Raw genomic sequence first — 18,903 nt, 5'->3', positions numbered from 1 at the left:
CTATTTGGAATGCTAGGACAGTAGGATTGCTTGAGCCCAGGAGCTTGAGGTTGCAGTGAGCTATGATCATGCCACAGAACTCTAGCCTGGGCACAGAGCAAGACCCTGTTCTCCCACTTCCCCACTCCCCAAAGAAAACATTTGGTGAGGTGTAATGGCTCATGCCTATAATCCCACTACTTTGGGAGGCTAAGTCAGGAGGATTGCTTGAGGCCAGGAGTTTAAGATCAGTTGGGCAACATAGCAAGACCCCATCTCTAAAAAAAAAATTTATTACAGCCAACTATAATAAATAGGTATGAGTTGGTATCTCATTGTGGTTTAGAAATTATTATTTTTTAGAGGTAGAGTCCCACTCTGCCACCCAGTCTGGAGTGCATGAGCACAATCAGAGGTCACTGCAGCCTTGAACTCCTGGGCTGGGACTGCAAGTGTGGGCCACCATCCATGGCTCATTGTGGTTTTGATTTGCATTTCCCTAATGGCTAATGATGTTGAGCATATTTTCATGTGCTGCTTGTCCATTTGTATATTTTCTTTGGAGAGCTGTCCATCTGAGTCATTTGCCCATTTTTAAATTGGGTTTTCTTATTATTGAGTTATAGAAGTACTTTGTATATTCTGGATATTAAATCTAATCAGATATATGATTTGCAGATATTTTCTCCCATTTTGTAGGTTTTCATTTCTTTTTTGTTTGTTTGTTTGCTTGTTTTGAGACGGGGTCTTACTCTGTTACCTAGGCTGGAGTGCAGTGGTGTGTGATCATGGCTCACTGCAGTCTTGATCTCCTAGGCTCAAGTGATCCTCTTGCCTCAGCCTCCTGAGTAGCTGGGACCATACCACAGGTGCACACCACCACGCCCAGCTAATATTGTTATTTTATTTATTTACTTATTTTGAGACAGAGTCTCGTTCTGTCACCAGGCTGGAGTGCAGTGGTGCGATCTTGGCTTACTGCAACCTCTGCCTCCTGGGTTCAAGCGATTCTCCTGCCTCAGCTTCCTGAGTAGCTGGGACTGCAGGCATGCACCACCACACCCAGCTACGTTTTGTGTTTTCAGTAGAGACGGTGTTTCACCACGTTGGCCAGGTTGGTCTTGATCTCTTGACCTCCCACCCACCTCAGCCTCCCAAAGTGTTGGGATTATAGGCGTGAGCCACTGCAGCCGGCCAATATTGTTATTTTTTGTAGAGACAGGGTTTTGCTTTGTTGCCCTGGCTGGTCTTGTACTCCTGGCCTCAAGAGATCCTCCCACGTCAGCCTCTCAAATGTGCCGGGCCTCTCTTTATCTCTTGACGATGTCCTTTGATGAACAAAAGTTTTTAATTTTTTTTTGTTGTTGTTCCTAAGGAGTTTATCTGGACTGTCTTGGGGGTGGAGAGGACTCTGCACCTAGAGAAGGTATTGGGTCTCTTGTTAGCAAAGTGTGGTTCATCCTGGCATGGCAGGACTAGTGGGGCAGAAGGAACTTGAGGGTGAAGTGGTGGAATTGATCGCTGACCGATGGCACTTTCTGATGCAATCTCCTTCATCTTCCTCATCTGAATGGAATGCGCCCGGTACTCTGTCACCAGGTGGTGGTGTCCACCAGGTCAGGACCCACGTTCCCAGTTTAGGTTTTGGATGCCACTTGGAGGATAGTACAGCCAGATGCCCAGACTCTTCACCTGAAGAGGGAGGGTTCTCCATCACCTACCCACTGGAGACAGTTTCCACCAAGACTTCTTCAGCTAAGATACAAAGTGCCAGAGGCTCAAAGATTCGCATAGGGTAGAGGATTGGTGTGCAGCTTTTGGGGGTGGTCAGGCACCCCACCACCTTGTGTTCTTGACATTTGCCCGAGGCCTTCTTGGCTTCTCTTAGTGCTAGCCACCACTCACAAAAGGTTGAAAGTTTTTTTTTTGAGACAGAGTCTGGCTCTGTCACCCAAGCTGGAGTGCAGTGGCATGATCTAGGCTCACTGCAAGCTCCGCCTCCCGGGTTCACACCATTCTCCTGCCTCAGCCTTCGGAGTAGCTGGGACTACAGGCGCCCGCCACCACGCCCGGCTAATTTTTTGTATTTTTAGCAGAGACGGGGTTTCACCGTGTTAGTCAGGATGGTCTCGATCTCCTGACCTCATGATCCGCCCGCCTCGGCCTCTCAGAGTGCTGGGATTACAGGCATGAGCCACCACGCCTGGCTGAAAGTTTTTAATTTTGATGTTGCTTATGTCATATCTAAGAATCCATTGCCAAATCTAAGGTTGTGAAGATTTACCCTTATGTTTATTCTATGAGGTTATGGTTTTAGCTCATATTTAGATTGTTTACCTATTTTGAGTTAATTTTTCTATGTGACTGCAGTAGGGATCCAACCTCATGTTTTTTTGTTTTTGTTTTTGTTTTTTTTTTCTGAGACAGGGCCTCTCCCTGTCATCCAGGCTGGAGTGCAGTGGCATGATCATAACTCACTACAGCCTTGAACTGGGCTCAGGTGATCCTCCTACCTCAGCCTCCTAAGTAGCTAGTAATACAGATGCATGCCACCACATGTGGCTATTTTATTTTATTCTATATTTTATTTTTTATTTTAATTTTATTTTATTTGAGACAAGGGTCTCATTATGTTGCCCAGTCTGGTCTCAAACTTCTGGGTTCAAGCAGTCCTCCTGCCTTAGCCTCCCAAAGCACTGGGATTACAGGTGTGAACCACCACACCCAGACCAACTTCATTCTTTTACACGTAGGACTCCAATTGTTCCAGCACCATTTGTTTAAAAGACTATTCTTTTTCCATTGAATGGACTTGGCACCCTTTTTGAAAATCAGTTAACTGTAGATGTTGGGTTTATTTCTGTATCGTTCCACTTTTAGTATATGTGCTGCTGAAGCAAGCCCTGGGTTTGTTTCTGAACTCTCACTTTGATTCCATCCATTGATCTGTATGTCTATCCTTATGCCAGTACCACACTGTTTGTTTTTAGGAAAATCTGTTTATTCTAAGTACCACACAGTTTTGATTACTGTACCTTTGTAGTAAGTTTTGGAATCAGGAAATGTCAGTTCTTCAGCTTTGTTCTTTTCCAAGATCGTTTTATCTACTCAAGGCCCCTTACAATTTCATATGATTTTAAGAATTTGCTTTTCCATTTCTGCAAAAAAGGCTGTTGGGTTTTTTGTTTGTTTTTAGAGACCAGGTTTCTCTCTGTCACCCAGGCTGGAGTACAGTAGCATGATCATAGGATCATAGCTCATTGCAGCCTTGAACTCCTGGGCTCAAGGGATTCTCTTGCCTCAGCCTCTTGAGTAGCTGGGACTACAGGTATGTGCCACCACACCCAGGTACTTTTAAAATTTTCTGTAGAGACAAGGTTTCAGTATGTTGCTTAGGCTGATTTCAACCTCCTGTTAAGCAATCCTGTTGCTTCAGCCTTCTAGTGATGGGATTACAGGCATGAGCTGCCATGCCTGGCCAGCTATTGAGACCTTGATAGGTTGGGATTGTATTGAATCTCTAGATCACTGGGTAGTACTGACATCTTAACAATACTAAATCTTCCAGTCCATGAATTTAGGATGTCTTTCCATTTATTTAGATTGTCTTTAATTTCTTTCAGCAATGTTTTATAGTTTTCAATGTATATGTCTTTCACCTCCTTGGTTAAATGTATTCCTAGATACTTTATATTTTCCAACACATATGTAAGTGGAATTGTTCTCTTAATTTCCTTTTCTTTTTTTTCTTTTTTCTTTCCTTTTTTTGTTTTTTTTCTGAGACAGTGTCTTGTTCTGTGGCCCAGGCTGGAGTGCAGTGGCCTGATGCAATCTCAGCTCACTGCAACCTCTGCATCCCAGGGTCAGGTGATCCTCTCACCTCAACCTCCTGAGTAGCTGGGACTATAGGTGCATACCACTACGGCCAGCTATATTTTCTATTTTTAGTGGAGATGGGGTTTCTCCATGTTGCCCAGACTATTCTTGAACTTCTGGGCTCAACCAATCCGTCTGCCTTGGCCTCCCAAAGTGCTGGGATTACAGGTGTGAGCCACCGTGCCTGGCCTTAATTTCCTTTTCTGGTTGTTCATTACTGGCGTATAGATTTTTGGGTGTTGATATTGTGTCCTGTGACTTTGCTGATATTGTTAATTAGCTCTTGTAGCCTTCTTGTGGATTCTTTGAGATTTTCTGTACGTAGGATTTAGTCATCTGTCAATAGAAATAGTTTTCCTTCCTCCTTTCCTGTTAGGATGCCTTTGGTTTCTGTTTCTCATCCAATTGCCCTGGCCAGAGCAGCCAGTACAATTTGAAGAACAGTGGTGAAAGTGGGAGTCCTTGTCTTGTTCCTAATTGGTGGAACAATCAGGGGAAAGCTTTCAGCCTTTCACTGTTGAGTGTGATGTTTGCTCTGGGATTTTCATAGATGCCCTTTAACATGTTAAGGAAATTTCCTCCTATTCCTAGTTTTCTGAATGTTTTCTTTTTGTCATGAAAGGCATTGAATTTTGTCAAATGCTTTTTCTTCATTACTTGAGATAATCGTGGTTTTTTTCCCTTTCTTCTATTCCTGTGATATATCACATTAATTGATTTTCTTTTTTTTTTAAAAAAATTTTAAACATTTTATTTTTCTTTTTTTGAGATGTAGTCTTGCTCTGTCACCCAGGCTAGAGTGCAGTGGCACAATCTCAGCTCACTGCAATCTTCACTTCCCAGGTTCAAGTGATTCTCCTGCTTCAGCTTCCTGAGTAGCTGGGATTGTGAGCACCTGCCACCATGCCTGGTTAATTTTTTTTGTACTTTTAGTAGAGATGGGGTTTCACCATGTTGGCCAGGCTGTTCTGGAACTCCTGACCTCAGATGATCCACTCGTCTTGGCTTCCCAAAGTGCTGAGATTACAGGCGTGAGTCACCGTGCCCAGCCTTAATTTAAGTTCCAGGATACATGTGCAGGACATGTAGGTTTGTTACATAGGTAGACGTGTGCCATGGTAGTTTCCTGCACCTATCAACCCATCACCCAGGTATTAAGCCCCACATGCATTAGCTGTTTATCCTAATGCTGTGCCCTTCTCGGATTTTTTTTTCTTTTTGAGACGGAGTTTTGTTCTTGTCACCTAGGCTAGAGTGCAGTGGCACAGTCTCGGCTCACTGCAACCTTCGCCTCCCGGGTTCAAGTGATTCTTCTGCCTCAGCCTCCTGAATTGCTGGGATTACAGGCGCCCACCACCACACCTGGCTAACTTTTGCATTTTTAGTAGAGGGGTTTCACCATGTTGGCCAGGCTGGTCTTGGACTCCTGACCTCAGGTGATCCACCTGCCTCGGCCTCCCAAACTGCTGGGACTACAGGCGTGAGCCACTGCGCCTGGCCTCTTTTTTTTAATTTAAAAAAAAAAAAAAGGGCACAGCTGGCTTGAGCAACTGGAGACAAGATGCAGGACCCCAACGCAGACACTGAGTGGAATGACATCTTACGCAAAAAGGGTATCTTACCCCCCAAGGAAAGTCTGAAAGAACTGGAAGAGGAGTCAGATGAGGAGCAGCACATCCTCCAGCAGTCAGTGGTGAAAACATATGAAGATATGACTTTGGAAGAGCTGGAGGATCATGAAGATGAGTTTAATGAGGAGGATGAACGTGCTATTGAAATGTACAGACGGCAGAGACTGGCTGAGTGGAAAGCAACTAAACTGAAGAATAAATTTGGAGAAGTTTTAGAGATCTCAGGGAAGGATTATGTTCAAGAAGTTACCAAAGCTGGCGAGGGCTTGTGGGTCGTCTTGCACCTTTACAAACAAGGAATTCCCCTGTGTGCCCTGATAAATCAGCACCTCAGTGGACTTGCCAGGAAGTTTCCTGATGTCAAATTTATCAAAGCCATTTCAACAACCTGCATACCCAATTATCCGGATAGGAATCTGCCCACGATATTTGTTTACCTGGAAGGAGATATCAAGGCTCAGTTTATTGGTCCTCTGGTGTTTGGGGGCATGAACCTGACAAGAGATGAATTGGAATGGAAACTGTCTGAATCTGGAGCAATTATGACGGACCTGGAGGAAAACCCCAAGAAGCCGATTGAAGACGTGTTGCTGTCCTCAGTGCGGCGCTCTGTCTTCATGAGGAGGGGCAGCAGTTCCGAGGGTGACTGAGGCTACAGCTGCTATCAACATGCTGAACTTTCTTGTGACAAATTGTCTGGATTTTTTAAAAAAGGAAAAAGCAAGAATGAATCCTTCTGTTTTTTAGTTTTGTATAAATTATGTTTCAAATCTTTACATTTTAGAAATAATCATTGCTGGAAATTCTGTTAAATATTTTGGAGCTCTTTTTTTTTAATTAGAGTATTTCCTCTAAAAAAATTAAAACCAGCCATTTGTATGGCAAAAAAAAAAAAAAAAAAAAATTTAGGCTGGGTACAGTGGCGGATGCCTATAATTCTGACACCCTGGAAGACTGAGTTAAGTGGGTCTCTTGAGCTCAGGCGTTTGAGACCAGCTTAGGCAATATGGTGAAACCCCATCTTTACAAAAAATTACAAAAATTAGCCAGGCCTGGTAGCACATACCTGTAGTATCGGCTGTTTGGGATGCTGAAATGGGAGGATCACCAGAGCCTGGGGGTCGAGGCTGCAGTGAGCCATGATCATGCCACTACACTCAATCCTGGGTGACACAGTGAGACACTATCTCAATTTTTTTTTTTTTTTGAGACGGAGTCTAGCTCTGTCGCCCAGGCTGGAGTGCAGTGGCGTGATCTCGGCTCACTGTGACCACTGCCTCCTGGGTTCAAGCAATTCTCTGCCTTAGCCTCCCGAGTAGCTGGGATCACAGGCACCCGCCACCACGCCCGGCCGATTTTTGTATTTTTAGTAGAGACAGGGTTTTACCGTCTTGTCCAGGCTGGTCTTGAACTCCTGATCTCAGGTAATCCGCCTGCCTCGGCCTCCCAAAGTGCTGGGATTACAGGCGTGAGCCACTGCGCCTGGCTTTTTTTTTTTCTTTTTTTTTCTTTTTTTTTTTAAGTAGACACAGTATCTTGCTACATTGCCCAGGCTGGTTTTGAACTCCTGACTTCAAGTGATCCCCCCACTCCCTGCACTTACGGTCTCCCAAGAGTAGCTGTAGAATGCACTGGTACGTGCACCATCCTGACATCCTGGCCATTGGCATGGAATTGCATTTTTTTTTTTTCAGTTTCCCCTTGAAACAGGATGTCCTTTAGCTGCTGTTAGCCCAGGCTGGAGTGCAATGGCATGATGTCGGCTGGCACTAGACAACCTCTTGGCCTCCTGGGTTCAAGCGTCTCTCTTCTGCTGGTGCAAACTGGCGCAGGTACAGCTGGGACTTACACGGCGTATGCCACCACGCCCAGCTGAACCTTTTTGTACTGGTTTTACTTAGAGATCCTAGGGTTCACCATGTTGGTCCCAGGCTGGCCTATCTATAAATAGTAAACCTGTTTCATGTGACTGATTGTGTATGTGAGGCAGAGTGTTCTGCCTCACTGGATTCAGGAAAGTAGTAAAAGTGCAGCCCAAGAGGCAGTAGGCTGAAGTGGTAACCAGTGCACAGCGGACCTGCTTCACAGAGCTCACTGTGAGGTTGGCTCACTGTAACCTCTACTTCCTGGGTTCAATCTTGCATTCATGGCTAAAATCCACTAGGTCATGGTGTGTAATCCTCTTGTTTTTTGTTTTTTGTTTTTTTTCTTGAGACAGGGCCTTGCTCTGTCACCCAGGCTGGAGTGCAGTGGCACAATCCTGGCTGACTGCAACCTCTGCTTCCCAGCTCAAGCGATCCTCCAGTCTCAGCTTCCCAAGTAGCTGAGACCACAGGCACAAGCTAGCATGCCTGCCTCATTTTTGTATTTTCTGTAGAGATGCGGTTTTGCCATGTTGCCCAGGCCGGTTTTGAACTCCTGATCTCAAAGTGATCTGCCTATTTTGGCATCCCAAAGTTCTAGGAATGCAGACATGAGCTACCATGCCCCCAGCTACATATAATCCTCTTACTATGCTGTTGGATTTGGTTTGCTGCTATTTTGTTAAGGACTTTTACATCTAGAATTATAAGAGATACTGGTTTGTTTTCTTGTGATGTCTTTAAATGGCTTTAGTATTAGGTTAATACTGGCTTCATGGAATGAGTTAGGAAATGTTCCCGCTCCTCAGTTTGTTGGAGGAGTTTAAGAAGGATTGGTGTTGGTCGGGCAAAGTGGTTCAGTAATCCCAGCACTTTGGGAGGCCGAGGAGGGGTGGATCACCTGAGGTCAGGAGTTTGAGACCAGCCTGAAAATATGATGAAACCCCATCTCTACTAAAAATACAAAAATAGCCAGGTGTGGTGGCAGGCGTCTATAATCCCAGCTACTTGGGAGGCCGAGACAGGAGAATTGCTTGAACCCAGGAGGCAGAGGTTGCAGTGAGCTGAGATCGTGCCACTGTACTCCAGCCTGGGTGACAGAGCAAGACACCGTCTCAAAAAAAAAAAAAAAGGATTGGTGTTAATTATTCTTTAAGTGTTTGGTAGAATTTACTAGGGAAGCTATTCCTAGACTTTGTCACTTTAGGTAATTTGTATGTTTCTAGGAATTTGTCTAGTTCATCTAAATTAATCGAACTTGTTGGTATGTAATTTTTTTTTTTTTTTTTTTTTTTTTTTTTTTTTGGAGTCTTACTCTGTTACCCAGACTGCAGTGCAGTGGCATGATCTTGGCTCACTGCAACCTCTGCCTCCCAGGTTCAAGGGATTCTCCTGGCTCAGCCTCCCGAGTAGCTGGGATTACGGGTACCTGCCACCACACCCAGCTAATTTTTTTATTTTTATTTATTTATTTATTTTGAGACAGAGTCTCACTCTGCTGCCCAGGCTGGGGTACAATGGCGTGTTCTTGGCTCACTGCAACCTCTACTTCCTGGGTTCAAGCTATCTTCCTGCCTCACCCTCCCAACTAGCTGGGATTACAGGTACGCGCCATCACACTCAGCTGATTTTTGTATTTTTATTTATTTATGTATTTTTATTTTTATTTTGGAGACAGAGTCTCGCTCTGTCACCCAGGCTGGAGTACAGTGGCACGATCTCGTCTCACTGCCACCTCCGCCTCCCAGGTTCAAGCGATTCTCTTGCTTCAGCCTCCCAAGTACCTGGGATTACAGGCGCCTGCTACCACGCCTAGCTAGTTTTTGTATTTTTAGTAGAGACGTGGTTTCACCACATTGGCCAGGCTGGTCTCCAACTCCTGACCTCTGGTGATTTGCCCGCCTTGGCCTCCCAAAGTGCTGGGATTATAGGCGTGAGCCGTCACACCCCCGGTATGTAATTTTGTATAATATTCTGTTATCTTTTTTATTTCTGTAAGGTCGATAATGCCTCCACTTTCATTTCTGATTTTAGTTATTTGTGTCTTCTTTTTTCTGTGTTAGTATAGGGAAAGGTTTGTTCATTTTGTTGATCTTTTCAAAGAACCAACTTTTGCTTTCATTGACTCTATTGTTTTTCTATCCTCTATTTTATTTATCCCTACTTTAATCTTTATTATGTCCTTCCTTTTGCTAGTTTGGGGTTTAGTTGGCTCTTTTTCAAGTTCTTCAAGGTATAAATTTAGGTTATTGATTTGATATCTTTCTTCATTTCCACTATCACAAATTTTACACATGATCTTTAAAAGTAGACATTTACAACTATAAATTTTCCTTTGAACACTGCCTTTACTACATCCCATAACTTTTGCTCAGTATGATTTTTCATTAAAGTATACATTCCATATTCATTCAACAAATATTTGTTTCTTCATTTGCTTTTAGAGACAGAGTTTCACTCCATTGCTCAGGCTGGAGTGAAGTGGCACAATCTTGGCTCACTGCAACCTCTGCCTCCTAGGTTCAAGCAATTCTTGCATCCGGCCTCCTGAAGTAGCTGGGATTACAGGAGCCGCCACCATACCCAGCCCCTAATTTTTTGTATTTTAGTAGAGATAGAGGTTTTACATGCATGTTGCCCAGGCTAGTCTCAAACTCCTGAAGCTCCAGGCAGTGCGCCCTTCCAGCCTCCCAAAGTGCTAGGATTACAGGCGCTGAGCCTGCATGGCCTCATTCCCAGCAAATGTTATGCTGGTTTGGTTCTAAAATTACTAGGATACAAGTGAACACAACAGACAGAGCAGGATCCTATGTGTCTGGAGCTGGCTTATTTCCAGGATGTACAAACAAAATTGGTAATTGATGGTTTAGAATCCATGCGTAGGCCACTGTAATGGGGAGTGATAAAGTACTTATGCCTCATACCTTCCTTCCTTCCTTCCGCCTTCCTTCCCTTCCTTCCTTCCTTCTTCTTCCTTCCTTCCTTCCTTCCTTCCTTCCTTCCTTCCTTCCTTCCTTCCTTCCCTTCCTTCCTTCCTTCCTTCCTTCCCTTCCTTCCTTCCTTCCTTCCCTCTTTCTCTCTGTCTCTTTCTTCTCTCTTTCTTTCTTTGTTTTTGTTTTTTGACCAAGTTTCACTCAGAGCGGCAACAGCACTTCTTTCCTTCTTTCTTTCTCTCTTTCTTCTCTCTCTCTTTTTTTTGTTTTTTGACTGCATTTCGCTCTTGTTGCCCAGGCTGGAGTGCAGTGGCATGATCTGCTGCTCACTGCAACCTCCACCTCCTGGGTTCAAGCAATTCTCCTGCCTCAATCTCCCCAAGTTGCTGAGATTACAGGTGCCTGCCACCACGCCTGGCTAATTTTTTGCATTTTTAGTAGAGACGAGGTTTTGCCATGTTGGGCAGGCTGGTCTTGAACTCCGGACCTCAGGTGATTCGCCCACCTCGGCCTCCCAAAGTGCTGGGATTACAGGTGTGAGACACTGTGCCCATTCTTTCTTTTTGAGACAGGGTCTCATTCTGTCATCCAGTCTGGAGTACAGCAGTGTGATCTCGGCTAACTGCAACCTCTGCCTCCCAGGCTCAAACCACCCTCCCATTTCAGCCTCCCGAGTAGCTGAGACCACAGGCATATACTACCATACACGGGTAAGTTTTGTATTTTTAGTAGAGACAGGGTTTCACCATGTTGCCGAGGCTGGCCTTAAACTTCTGAGCTCAGGCAATCCACCTCATCCTCCCAAAGTGCTTGGATTACAGGCATGAGGCACTGTGCCTGGTCTCTAGTACTTAATTTTTGATTTTTATTTTATTAAATAAGCAACACATTATTTTCTCTTTTTTACTCTCAAATTCATTTTGACTTTGATTTTTAATTTTTTATCTAAATTATTTGTATTTTTTTAGAGACAGGGTCTCACTTTGTCATCCAAGTTGGAGTGCAGTGGCATGATCATAGTTCATTACAGCCTCAAACTCCTGACTTCAAGCAGTCCTTCTGCCTCAGCCTCCCAAAGTGCTGGGGTTATAGGCATGGGTCACCACACCTCGCCTCAAATTCGTTTTTACCAAGTGACATGTTCATATGGCTCAGAAATAAAAAGTGTATTTAAAAGTTTTGTCTGTAAAGTCTCCTACCCCATGACCATCCATATCATTCTTTGTTGGCTTGCCAGACCCCTTCCCTGCTGGGGTTAACTCTTGTTAGATTATGGGGCAATCATTTATCCCAGGGTGAGAGCAGAGGTGGAGGGAATTCAGGGGTTTGGTAGTGGCCATTTACTGACCAGGACAAGAATATTTCTATATTTTAACCAGTATAACTCTACTGGTGTATATGAGCTAAATCTTAGGTTTCCTATAACCACTTATATTAGTTTCTTAAATATTCTTCCAGTGCTTTCTCATGAAGGTACAAATACCAACGAGAGTTTACTATGTATTCTCTTCCGCATCTGCTTTTCAAATTGATGGCCAGGTACAGTGGCTCACACTTGTAATCCCAGCACTTTGGGAGGCTAAGGTGTGTAGATCACCTGAGGTTGGGAGTTCAAGCCTGGCCAACATGGTGAAACCCCCTGTCTACTAAAAATACAAAAATTAGCCAGGCGTGGTGGTGTACACCTGTAATCCCAGCTACTTGGGAGGTTGAGGCATGAGAATCACTTGAACCCAGAAGGCAGAAGTTGCAGTGAGCCGAGATGGTGCCACAGCACTCGGGCCTGGGCTACAGAGCAAGACTCTGTCTCAAAAAAAAAAAAAAAAAAAAAAAAAAAAAGAAAGAAAAACAAATTGAACAGTATATCCTGAAAATCTTTCTATTCGTATAAAGCTTTTCAGTTCATAGAGAACTTCCTGACTTTTTCCAGTTGCATAACTGCATTGTGTGGTTTCAGTAGGGATAGCTCATCAGCGTTCCATTTGGTATTGGCTGGAGCAGCTCCACTGGGACTGCAGGATCCAAGATGGCTTCATTCCAATTACTGGTCCAATTGGGTGGGCTGGACCTCCTGTCAGCTGGGTTCCAAGGGAATGAAAATGGAAGCTGCAAGGTCTCTTGTGGCCTAAGCCCCAGAAGTCATATAGCTTCTCTTCCACTGCACTGAATTGGTTGGAACAAACCACAGGGCCAGTCCAAATTCAAGTTGAGGGAAAATAGACTCCACCCCTCAATGGGAGGAGCAGTATATGTTTATAGGGATTGGAGGAATTGTCAGCAGTGGTCTTCGCAGACAGTCTAACACACCGAAGCCCAATCAAGGTTCACATCTTTTTAGGTATTATGCATCTTTTTATTTATTTATTTATTTTGAGATAGGGTCTCACTCTTTCATCCTGGCTGGGTGCAATGGCACAATTTTGGCTTACTGCAACCTCTACCTCTTGGACTCAAGCAGTCCTCCCACCTCAGCCTCTTGAGTAGTTGGGACTATAGTCACACACCACTACTCCTGGCTTAACTTTTGTATTTTTTGTAGAGATGGGGTTTGGCCATGTTGCCCAGGTTGGTCTTGAACTTCTGGGCTAAAGCGATCCACCCGCCTGGGCCTCCCAAAGTGCTGGGATTACAGGTGTGAGCCACTGTGCCCAGCCTTGGTCTCTTAAACTAGTACATTTCCTCCACGTTCTTTATCTTCTCTCTCTTCTTGACTTTAGTTTTTGAAGGGCTAAGGCAAACTTTCCCATACTCTGGATTTGCTTTATTGTTTCCTCTAACTTTGCCCTCTGTCTCCTAAATTTCCTGTAAACTGCAAATTGGGATAAAAGACCTGTTTAGATCAGGTTAAATGCTATTAAGGACAGGTGCTTGCGCCTGTAATCCCAGCATTTTGGGAGGCCAAGGTGGGCGGATCACTTGAGCCCAGGAGTTTGAAACCACTCTGGGCAACATAGCAAAATCACATCTTTACAAAAAAATGCAAAAATTAGCTGGGCATGGTAGCACGCGCCTGTAGCTCCAGCTGCTCTGGAGGCTAAGGTGGGAGGATCGCTTGAGAGGCCGAGTCTGCAATGAGTGGAGATCACAGTACTGCATTGCAGCCTGGGCAACTGAGTGTGACTCCGCCTCAAAAAAAAAAAACCCAAATCGGGCGGGTGCGGTGGCTCACGCCTGTAATCCCTGCAGTTTGGGAAGCCAAGGCGGACAGATCACTTGAGGTCAGGAGTTTGAGACCAACCTGGCCAACATGTTGAAACACTGTCCCTACTAAAAATACAAAATTTAATGGGGCATGGTGGTGCACGCCTATTCTGGAGGCTGAAGCAGGAGAATTGCTTGAACCTTGGAGGCAGAGGTTTCAGTGAACTGAGATCGTGCCACTGCACTTCAACCTGGGCAACACAGCGAGACTCTGTCTCAAAAAACAAAACAAAACAAAATAACCAAAGAAAAAGATTAAATGCTATTTGCAAAAATTATCTGTACCCACTTATGATCCTTACGTTAGGATGATCATCTCTTGCCTGGACAGGATAATTCTGAAATCTACTTCAGATTGTCATTCTTCACTCAAAACCCCCCTAAAGAGTTCTCGCTCAGGGTAAAAGCCAAAGTCCTTCAAATGTTCTAAAAGGCCAGCCCATCTGTGACTCTTTTCCTCTGACGTTCTCCCATGCTGTCCCCCTGCCCTGCTGGCTTCCTTGCCCTCCTGACTCACCAGACATGCATTAGCCTCCAGACTTCACTCTCCCCAGGCATACACACGACTGCACCTCCTGAGGGGCTTTTCATCTGGCACCTTCTCGGGGAGCCTTACTGCCACTCCATCTAAAATTGTACCCACACCCCACCTCCAACTAAACACTCCTTACATTTTAGTTTCCTGTGACTGCCATAGCAAATTTCCAGAAACATGATAGATTAAAACAACAAGGCCAGGTGCGGTGGCTCACGCCTGTAATCCCAGCACTCTGGGAGGCTGAGACGGGCAGATCACGAGGTTAGGAGTTCGAGACGAGCCTGGCTGATATGGTGAAACGCCATCTCTACTAAAAATACAAAAATTAGCTGGGCGATGTGGCAGGTGCCTGTAATCCTAGCTACTTGGGAGGCTGAGGCAGGAGAACCATTTAAACCCGGGAGGCAGAGGTTACAGTGAGCCGAGATCATGCCATTGTACTCCAGCCTGGGCAACAAGAGTGAAACTCCCATCTCAAAAACAAACAAACAAACAAAACACACATGTATTCTCTCTCAGTCACGGAGGGCAGAAGTCTGAAGTCAGGAGTGGGCAGGGCTGTACTTCCTAGGCTCTGGGGGAGATTTTTTTCCTGTCTCTTCCAGTTTCTGGTGGCTCCAGGCATACCTTGGCTTATGGCAGCATTGTTATTCCAGTGTCTGCTTCTGTGATCACAGTGCCTCCTTCTTTTCTTTTTTTCTTTTACATTTTTTTTTCCTTTTTTTTGAGATTCTGTTGCCCAGGCTGGAGTGCAGTGTTATGATCACAGCTTACTGCAGCCTCAACCTCCTGGGCTCATGACATCCTCCCATGTCAGTCTCCCAGGTAACTGGGGACCACTGGCATGTGCCACCACACTTGGCTAATTTTTAAATTTTTTGTAGAGACAGGGTTTGTCTATTTTGCCTAGGCTGGTCTCAAACTCCTCAGCTCAAGCAATCCTCCTGCCTTGGCCTCCCAAAGTGCTGGGATTATAGGTGTGAGCCACCATGCCTGGCCATGTTAACCATTTTTAGGTGTGCAGTTCAGTATGTTAAATATATTCACATTGTTATGAAACAGATCTCCAGAACTTTTTCATTTTGCTAATCTGAAACTCTGTACCCATTAGACAATAGCTCCCCCGCCCCCCGCAGGTAACCATTCTGCTTTTTGCTTCTATGATTTTTACTACTTTAGACACTTCATCTAAATGGAATCGTATGGCAGTTGTCTTTCTGTGATTGACTTATACTGCTTAGCATAATGTTACGTTTCATCCAATGTTGTAACATGGATCAGAATTTCATCCCTTTTTATGGCTTGATAATACTCCATTGTATGTATATACCACATTTTGTGGTAGATACAATGTATATTTACATTGCTTCCACCTCTTGGCTATTGTGAATAATGCTGCTATGAAAATGGGAGTGTAGGTATCTTTTCCAGATCCTCACTTTACTTCCTTCAGATAAATACTTACAGGTGGGACTGCTGGATTATATGATTGTTCTACTTTTAATTATTTAACACTCTTTTACAATTTATTTTCTGCTTTTGTTGTTCTAATAATAGCCATTATTACGTGAGGTATTTCTGTGTCTCTTATAAGGACACCTGTCATTGGATTTAGGGCCCACCTTGTTAATCCAGGATTATCAAGTCTCAAAATCCTGAATTACATCTGCAGAGACTCTTTTTCCATGTAAAGTCACATTCACAGGTTCCAGTGATTCAAACATGAACGTATCTTCTGGTCCACCATTAAGTCCACTATACTTTTTTTTTTTTTTTTTTTTTTTTGGTGATGGAGTCTCGCTGTGTTGCCCAGGCTGAAGCGCAGTGGTGCGATCTCGGCTTACTGCAAGCTCCACCTCCCAGGTTCATACCATTCTCCTGCCTCGGCCTCCCGAGTAGCTGGGACTACAGGTACCCGCCACCATGCCCAGCTAATTTTTTTTGTATTTTTTTAGTAGAGACGGGGTTTCACAGTGTTAGCCAGGATGGTCTCCATCTCCTGACCTTGTGATCCGCCCGCCTCGGCCTCCCAAAGTGCTGGGATTACAGGTGTGAGCCACCACGCCTGGCCTAAGTCCACTATACTTTCTTCTTCCCTACCTTATTTTTCTTCTTGATACTTATCTCCATCTGACATGCTCTATATTTCTTTCTTTATCTTGTTTGGCAGATGACAATCAAGATAAAGCCATGAAGACAAGGATTTTTGTTGTTGTTGTTGTTTTGAGACAGGGCCTCACTCTGTCACCTAGGCCTAGAGTGGAGTGGCACAATCTCGTTCACTGCAACCACTGCCTCCCAGGCTCAAGTGATCCTCCCACCTCAACCTCCAGAGAAGTCAAGTGATCCTCCCACCTCAGCCTCCAGAGAAGCTGGAACTACAGGTGATTGCCACTACACCTGGCTAATTTTTTGTATTTTTGGTAGAGATGGGGTTTCACCATGTTGTCCAGGCTGGTCTCAAACTTCTGAGTTCACATGATCCACCCAAAGTGCTGGGATTACAGGCATGAGCCACCGAGCCTGGCCTAGACAAGGATTTTTGTTTTGGTCACCTATGTTTTCCCATTAGAACAGTGGCTGGCACAAATGGTTGCACAGCACATACTGGCTGAACAAATGAAGGAAGGGGTGGCTGGTCTAGACAAAACATTGCCTCATGGCTTCTGAGCAGAAAAATCTCTCATCTGGGGAATTAGACTCCCTAAGTTAAATTTTCTTTCTTTTTTGGAGATTGGGTCTCACTCTGTTGCCCAGGCTGGAGTGCAGTAGCACCATCACAGCTCACTGCAGCCTCAACCTCCTGGGGGTCAAGCAATCCTCCCACCTCAGCCTCCTGAGTAGTTGGGACTACAGACCCACGCCACCACGCCCGGCTAATTTTTTTTTTTTTTTGGTAGAGACAGGGTGTCACCATGTAGCCCAGACTGATCTTGAACTTCTGGACTCAAGCGATCTTCTTGCCTCGGCCTCCCAAATGCTGGGATTACTGGCATGAGCCACTGTGCCTGACTGCCTAAGTTAAATTTTCTATAGTGGAGAATACAATCTCTTTAATATTATCTCTCAGTTAAGACAAATTTCAGCAATCTCCTTAAAAAAAAAAAAAAGAAAAGTTTGCCAATATAAATACCATTTCTCACTAATGTGAATTAGAGTTCCTTGGAAAAATAGTTGATATTGTTTCTAGGACAGTAAATGTATAAAACAGAAAGCAAGGAAGTCTAGGGTGTCCAATCTTTTGGCTTTCCTGGGCCACACTGGAAGAATTGTCTTGGGCCACACATAAAATACACTAATGATAGCTGATAAGCTAAAAAAAAAAAAAAAAATCACACACAAAAAATCTCATAAGTTTTAGAAAGTTTATGAATCTGTTTTGGGCTGCATGGGCCACGGGTTGGACAAACTTGACGTAAAGACTACTAGGATTGTAGACTACTAGGATTGTGCCATAAAGACACAGGAGCAACTAAGTATTTGATGAGACAATCCGAACATTTAAAAATGACTGTCATGGATTAATGCACATCAAATATCTAAACATCCATCATTTCATGATAGCACTGCACCTTCTCCCCAAAGAACCTAAATTGGTCCCAGTTAGAGGTTGCTGGGGCATCCATCCATCATTATTATTATTTGAGCAAGGTCACCCATGCTAGAGTGCTGTGGCCCCATCACAGCTCACTGTATCCTCAACTTCCTGGGCTCCAGCCATTTCCCTGCCTCAGCCTCCTAAGTAGCTGGAATTACAGGCATGCACCACCATGCCCGTCTAATTTTTAAATATTTTGTAAAGATGGGGATCTTGCCATTTCCTGGGCTCAAGCAGTCCTCCTGTCTTGGCCTCCCAAAGTGCTGGGATTATAGGCAGAGACACTGCGTCCCGGAAAGAATCAAGCATACATCCTGGCTATCCTGAATGGATTGTATTTCAAAGTAACCAGAGAGATGAGGGAATGCTCACCTTTGTAGAAGAATCTCATCTTATAAATGCAGGAGGAATGAGAGAATTTGAAATCACCACTTTGCACCCCTAAGGAACATAAATCTACACTAGAGTTTCTCAACCTGGGTACTACGGACATTTTGAGCTGGATAATTCTTTGCTATGGGGTGGGGGAGGTGTGCTCTGTTGAATTATATAATGTTTAGCAACCCAGTTGCAACAATCCAAAATATCTCCAGACATTGCCAGATTTTCCCTTAGTAGGACAGGGCAAAATTAACCCTCGTTGAGAACCAGCGGTCTAATGATCATCAATGTTTGCTAGACTATTAGAAGAAAGGCTGATAGTAAACTTCATGGATAATCAGGATGACAACTCCCAAGTTGAGAGATGAATTACAATATTACTAAGAGAAAGCCACGCCTTGTGCCTCAGTAGAAGTACACAGTGCCAGCCATGAAGTGTTATTGCAAACAAAACAAAACCCAAAAAAACCCAAACCTCAACATTACACCTAAACCTAACAAAGCCTCTAGCCAGGGGTAAATCCAAGCTTTTTGGGGCCTTACACCACACAAATTTCACAGTCCTCTTTAAGAAAAAGACACAAAATTATGTGAAATCAGGTACAGGGGTCTATGCAAGGGAAAGCCTGAATATTAAGCTTCATTAGTTTCACTGTAAACCTCCCCTGACTCTAGAATTAACAATGATTACAGGACATACCAGGGACAAAAAACATTAAATGACACCTGAAGATACAATCAGCAAAACCCAGAAAGTGGAAAATTCTGTTGGTCAAATGATCCAGTTTCTTCAATAAGAAGAAACTTTTTTTTATATATATATGAATATATATAAAAATATATATGAATATATATAAATATATATGAATATATAAATATATATATGAATATATAAAAATATATA

At 44.0% G+C, this 18,903-nt stretch overlaps 2 protein-coding genes across 2 annotated transcripts in view; both read left to right on the top strand.

Moving 5' to 3' along the window:
• The window catches only part of LOC110742820 (extensin-like), a 21,761-nt gene extending 5,441 nt beyond the window's left edge, over positions 1–16,320 (top strand). The window contains exon 2 of the mRNA XM_021935813.2: positions 16,191–16,320. Coding sequence (XP_021791505.2) covers positions 16,191–16,194 — 4 coding nt within the window. The 3' untranslated portion in view covers positions 16,195–16,320. The remainder of the gene's footprint in view (positions 1–16,190) is intronic.
• LOC101006726 (phosducin-like protein 3) lies at positions 5,319–6,390 on the top strand. The gene has a single exon (XM_003896036.5). It carries the CDS (start codon positions 5,417–5,419, stop codon positions 6,134–6,136), a length of 720 nt encoding a protein of 239 aa, XP_003896085.1. The 5' UTR covers positions 5,319–5,416; the 3' UTR covers positions 6,137–6,390.
• Positions 16,321–18,903: the final 2,583 nt, after the last annotated feature.

Source organism: Papio anubis, chromosome 4, assembly GCF_008728515.1.
Source record: "Papio anubis isolate 15944 chromosome 4, Panubis1.0, whole genome shotgun sequence".
Taxonomy (NCBI): Eukaryota; Metazoa; Chordata; class Mammalia; order Primates; family Cercopithecidae; genus Papio; species Papio anubis.
This window is presented reverse-complemented; position numbering and strand designations above follow the sequence as displayed.

Bases quoted from the DNA above. Each gene is read 5' to 3' on its own strand.
- LOC101006726 (XM_003896036.5), top strand. From the start codon at position 5,417: ATGCAGGACCCCAACGCAGACACTGAGTGGAATGACATCTTACGCAAA.